Raw genomic sequence first — 6,000 nt, 5'->3', positions numbered from 1 at the left:
CAGCTCCGCGAAGCTCCTACGCCATCGTCCCTCTCCCTTTTGAGAGGAGGAGTAGGCGAGGGACCGATCTCCCCAGCTCGAAGAGGACAGGTCTGACAAGGAGGGAAGAACACCACAATCGAAGCCAATCCAACGTCAGCGCATCCAGTTATTCATCGCGGGAGCTGCGCATATCCTGTAAATTAACTTTCGACCCCACGAAGGAAGCGGTCCAGGGGTCCTGCATCATCCAGGCATGTCCCACTCATTGGCTCAATGTGCCTCACGTATGGGAAAACTGGATGATTAGCCTCTTTTTGTGCTGAAGGACCGGTGAAGGGTATCAATCTCTCGGAGTCTCCTTCTCTCTTTCTCCAAGATGTGTTCGCCAGCCCATCGAACTACCAAGAGGCAACCCAAGGACCCACACCTATGCACGGGTTCTGTAGGTCTGTATGCTTGTAGCTACTGCGCATCTGCAAGGTGCCAGGCTCTTCTGGGTTCATTGTCCGCACGTGTCCTTCTTGCGCGCTCGACTAATTGCAGAGACGGAGTAAGTGTGTGTGTGTGTGTGTGTGTGTGTGTGGAGGTGTGGTAAGGATTTTCGTTTCTGTAAACGCGACCGGGGCGGCTCCGACTGAAACCAATTGCACAGCGCTGGTCATCATTACCCCCGGATTTTCTGAACCCGCGAGGGATTTGGGGCGCTTCTGCTGATGGTAGGGTAGGGGCATCCGCCATCCCATTCCGCTATTCTTCCAGTGACTGACGTATGGAGTAGGTCAAGGCCACACCAGAAGGACTGGGCAAAAGACGAACAAGCACCTTGATTCCTCAAAATAGCATCCATGGTGTTGGTGTCACGGGAGTGCAGCAAGAAACAAAGTTGTTTGATGCCACGCCCTGAGTGGCTGTCCCAGAGAAACATGATCGGCGGTCGAAGCTTCGCCTCACTGGCCGTCTGTAGGGCCGACTGGGGGGTCGGGTCGACTTCAGCCTCCATGCTCCAATCGTTTGAACGACGTGCCTCATCAAAGTTCAAACTCCTATTGGTAACCTAGGGAGAGTCACCCACACCGAATTAAGGCAAGGTAAGGCCTACATATTTAGGTTACTCTGCTCGACTGCCTCCCAAGTTGGTGATTGGACGGCTTTCTCGTCGGCACGGCAGAGCATTTTGGCTATTAGTATGGGCCTGGCAGTGTTAGCAGTTGCTCTATGGGCCCAACAACAGGCGCCGAACAACTGGAAGTAAAGATATATACATATCACAAACGCGCAGCACATCGCGCAATGCTCGATGCAGTTTGCACGAACGAGGTTTGCTCAATTCATGAAAGCCACTGAGAAAGACCGTGAGACCAACTCGAACCCCCCCCCCCGACTGCGCGAGATATGGGCGAAGCTAAAGGATGATCACCAAGTGGCATCAGCGGCTGTGGCCGTGATTGGCATCGCACAAAGTCGCTAGGTTAGTCTCCTCGAATGCGCCATTTTGATTGCATCCCGATATGGGGGAGTACCCAATCACCGATGAAGGCAAATGGACAATCTTGAAGTAGGAGGGGCTGGCTTCTCGTTCTTGTACACGTGTATGAGTAACGAGGGCGGCAGCACAGAAGAGCAAGCTGCTCGATCCATCATGTCGAGAGCTCACATCCCTTCTATCAGTCCCTTCTATATCCATCCTTGCCCTTGTATGGCGCCCAGGATATGGTAACGACGACGGCGACATCAGACATGATTGTCATACCGCGATTGGTAGCATGTGTTCAGTCTGGCAAGCACAACCTAGCTTGCCAGTAAGGCAGAAAGTCCTACATATGTGATGTCTGCTTTCTTTTCTTTTGATTGACATGGGTGTGCAACGGTCTCACCTTTTCGTCCCTCGCCCGTCACATTCCTGTTGGCCGAGTGCATACAGGACATCACAATGCTGTACACAAAACGCATGAGGCGTCGCAATCGTGGCACCTTCAACTCAGCCGCTTCGGCTAGCAGGTGGGTTCTCCCGCATTGAAACGAGAGCCTCTTCCGAGCCGCATCAATTTAACCCAAGTTACACAGCACGGGCTCACAGGTTGCCTGAAAAGGGGAAACGACGAGCATCGGGTTATGTCATGTCATTATCTCCAGTTGGACGAACAGGCCAACATGGGCAAGCGATCGTTCCTCTTTTCCCCTCCGCTCCGACGTAATTTTGACGAGGATGAAACATTGCCAATCTTAGTATCCAGTCGCGTTATAGGTACGCATGTCCTAACTTTTCTTAAGTGAAGGAGATATAGCGAGCTCTTCCATATATTTGGCATCAGGTTTCTCACCCTCATCTGCTTGAAATTGAAGCACAACTGCGCACGCTCGTTCCCGCAATCCCGACCCAAGGGCATAATACGAAGCAAGCCCCCTCAGGCATCGGGCATTGACCAGGCGGCGGGGATAAACCGGTACTGTCTCCTGTTTGCCTTTTCGCCGGCTGTTGGGCGCAAGATCTCCCCTGCCTTAGGCCTCGGGGGGCGGCCAACAATCAACCACTGCCTCACCCAACGTTGGTCAATTACGACTATCATCAGCTACCAACCGACTGGAAATGGCATGATGGGTCGCAGCCACCGCCTGCTGCCGCCTCATCATATCTTGTCCAGGCGTTAGTTAATGAAGTTTCTGACAAGCTTTCGAGAAAGAAAAGAGCACTCTGTTGTCCGCCGTTCTCTTCGGGTATGCATTGGGGGTGCCTGGCTACATTGGTTACCTTAAGCTACCTTGCCTCCCCCTCAGACAGCCATCTCCGGGAAAGGTAAATGACAAGGGTGGTCATGTCAGACTTCCTGCCCGGGCAGTCTGTCCGTCAACTTCCGGGTGCGAGTTTCCTAACGGAAGCCCTTCCATCTTCCGAAAGGACCCCACACCAACATCGGAAACTGAGCCGTCCTCGCATACTGGGATAGCTGCAGCAGTGACGATTACGCGCAATATAGTCTGGGTATTGTATACTTATTCTGCATATACAGTAACCGTGTAAGCGTCAAAGGCATTCATTCTCATTAGGTATACTCCCTCGACAGCCATTTCTGTTAGAGTGGGTAGAACGTAGCTGCTCGAGCAAGAGAGGAACAATTGGTTTGCAAACGCTTTTACACACGATAGTTTGAGTTGAAAGGATAAGTAAGTAACCCTCTCCCGACTCCGGATCTGACGGCGATGGACCCCGCCCAATCACTGCCCCGCATTAGATGGAGAGACATATCGACTCGTATCAAATTTGCGCAATAGCATCTTCAGGTAGGAAAGGACAGGTTACATAGGCCTATTCACAGCCAGATTCAGAGTACCGAGTCGTGTATAAGCTACTGCGATTGCTACTACCCCCTAAAAATGGTTTCTTTACCGGCTACTATGAAGGCCGTCGTCTTCGACGGCCCCCATAAGGTTTCCGTGCAAGAGCGGCCGGTTCCCGCAAGTGAGTTAATGTCTCTGAGTTTTTTGTTGCTTCTTTTCCTCTTGCATTTCTTATAATGGCATGGAGGACGGAGAGAGAGCTAATAGGGGTGATTCCACTATAGTCAAAGATGAACGGGATATCATTGTCAAGGTCCAGAGCACTGCGCTGTGCGGATCGTGAGTTCTAATAATACCTGTCACGGAATGGTAATAATATCATCGTACAATTTCTTCTGACTACTGTTCGACGACCTTCTTTCTAGCGAGCTCCATACGTTCCGAGGCCTTCATGAGTCGGCGACGGGGTTCGTCATGGGCCACGAGTTCACCGGAGAGGTGGTTGTGGCTGGAAAGGATGTGAAGGCCGTCAAGGTTGGCGATAAAGTGGTGTGCCCGTTCACAACGTCCTGGTTAGTGATCAAATTTTGCAAAAAGCTTCGCCAGGAAGGCCTCGACCCAAGTGCTTGCCCTGTTCCTGGTTGGTTGGTTGGCTGGAAATCGATTATTTCTGACACTTTGACTAGCGGAGACTGCTTCTACTGCAAGAGCGGCACGACAGGCCGGTGCACGGAAAGCCTCCTGCTCGGGTGTGCCAAGCTCGACGGCGCCCAGGCCGAGTACGTGCGCGTCCCTACCGCCGACGGGACCGTCATGGTGGCGCCCAAGGAGATCAACGACAACGCGCTGATTCTGATGGCCGACATCTTCCCCACCGGCTTCTTCGGGGTGGACAACGCCTTTCGCAACCTCGGGCCGGCCCAGAAGCCGTCCGAGGCCGTGGCCGTCGTGATCGGCTGCGGGCCCGTGGGTCTCTGTGCCATCGTCTCGGCGCTCGAGTACAAGCCGAAGCACCTCTTTGCCATCGATAGTGTCGAGAGCCGCCTCGAGCTGGCTAAGTCCTTGGGCGCCGAGCCCCTTAACTTCGTCAAGGATAAGGAGGGCATGATGGCCCGGATCAAGGAGGTGACCGAGGGCCGCGGTGCCGATTTGGTCATCGAGGTGGTAGGATTGAGCCCGGCTCTCCGAACTGGATTTGATGTCTTACGACCTTTTGGTTTCCTGAGCTCCATTGGTGTTCACAATGCCGAGGTACAGAATCCCCCTCCAAGACATATATATCCCCCTTTTAGAGGCGTGGCGCTGACCTGATATGACACATACACAGATTCCCTGGACTGGAGAGGAGGCATATGATAAGAACCTGAGGCTCCAGATGGGCCGTTGCCCCGTCCGCTCGGTTTTCCCCGATGCGCTGAAGGTTCTGGCCAAGAACCAGCACCTGTTCGGGTTCATGTTCGAGAAGATCATGCCCTTGAGCCAGGCGGTGGAAGGGTACGACCTGTTTGACAAGATGAAGGTACAAAAGGTCATCTTCAAGCCTTCAGAGTAGTAGTGACAGATCAGATCCATAAAAAAATCGCTGTTCTAGCAGTAGTGAATAAATCTCAAGAAAACGATTCCTTCCTCAGTTCTGGCGCGGCTTGACGATGCCATCGTGAACAAAGTAGTACACGACGGTGGAGTCGTCGTGAACGATGGCCATGAGCAGGCGCTTGCAGCGGCCCTCGGCCAACGGCTCAGGCATCTCCAGCGAGTCGAACACCTCGGCCAGCTGCTTGAGGGTGAATTGCTCGTTCAGGTGCATGGGCACTACCCATTCCATCTCGGGCGTCTCATCGACGGTGTAGGTGGCGTGGGTCTTAACCAGCTCGACCTGGTCATCCGGATGAAGGTACAGACGTTTAGGCGGCAGTCCGGTGAGGAGAGGCCGCGGAAGCAACGTTTTGCTGCTTTCGGGCAAAGACGACTGTTTATGTGTGTGTGATTCCAGGAGGGTCCAGTCGTGTTGGCTCTCAAGGTTCTCAAAAACGGTGCTCGCCAGATCGGTGAGGTAATCTGGGTGCGCCATGGTGATGGATCGGTTGTCTGAAATTCTCTGAACAGATTGCGGTGACGTTTGCAATAGCTCGAAAATTCGTAGTTATTCAGTCCAATGGGGTTTTTGCCTGCTCGAGTGTTGTATGGTCACGCCCGAAGAGGATATTGAAGCCAGTAATCCAGCGCAGTCACGAACGAAAGGAGGCGGTGTCTGGCAGCAATTTACAAAGGTTTCAAGTCATGGGTGGTATGTAACTGTGTATCTCCACTAGAACGAGGTTCTCCGACCTGACAAAAGCCTCAGAAGGACATCAGTCTTCGCCCCCATCGTCATCAATAGAATCTGGAAAGTCCAAGTGAAAAAGAAGAAGCAAAATTGTCCTTCTTTCAATAAGCAGTCCGAATTTTGAACGTTCGATCCTCTCTGGTGCTATCGCATGTGTGATTGGCGTCAGCTGGTAGCACGTACTTGTATCTGATGCTCCACTGAGAGAGACCCTAGATCTCGCCTACTAACGTAGGTGCTGCAGCTTCCCCACGAACGATCAACCGTCCTTTCAGAAGTCCTTTTGTCAATTCTAAGCTGTCGTGTACGGCAGAAGCCAGAGTCGGTCTAAACCGACATACATGAAAGAAATGCAAACTGTGAGACTAGACCGCCCTCTGTTCCATCTATGCATACCTGTAGGTAAGATGGTGGAT

At 52.6% G+C, this 6,000-nt stretch overlaps 2 protein-coding genes across 2 annotated transcripts; one reads left to right on the top strand and one right to left on the bottom strand.

Moving 5' to 3' along the window:
- Positions 1-3,354: 3,354 nt before the first annotated feature.
- On the top strand, positions 3,355-4,810 carry PG997_002328 (alcohol dehydrogenase; the record flags this gene model as incomplete). Its single annotated transcript, XM_066806643.1, has 4 exons — positions 3,355-3,439; positions 3,543-3,597; positions 3,684-4,509; positions 4,586-4,810. 4 exons carry the CDS (start codon positions 3,355-3,357, stop codon positions 4,808-4,810), a joined length of 1,191 nt encoding a protein of 396 aa, XP_066673939.1.
- Positions 4,811-4,885: 75 nt separating this feature from the next.
- On the bottom strand, positions 4,886-5,329 carry PG997_002327 (uncharacterized protein; the record flags this gene model as incomplete). The annotated part of the gene is made up of 1 exon (XM_066806642.1): positions 4,886-5,329. The coding sequence occupies one exon, from the start codon at positions 5,327-5,329 to the stop codon at positions 4,886-4,888; it is 444 nt and encodes a 147-aa protein (XP_066673938.1).
- Between the last annotated feature and the right edge of the window lie 671 nt (positions 5,330-6,000).

The sequence above is a fragment of the Apiospora hydei genome (assembly GCF_038363865.1).
Source record: "Apiospora hydei strain CBS 114990 chromosome Unknown utg000003l_segment0_segment0, whole genome shotgun sequence".
Classification (NCBI taxonomy): Eukaryota; Fungi; Ascomycota; class Sordariomycetes; order Amphisphaeriales; family Apiosporaceae; genus Apiospora; species Apiospora hydei.
Note: the sequence above shows the minus strand (reverse complement) of the source record. Positions and strands in the feature narration are given on the sequence as shown.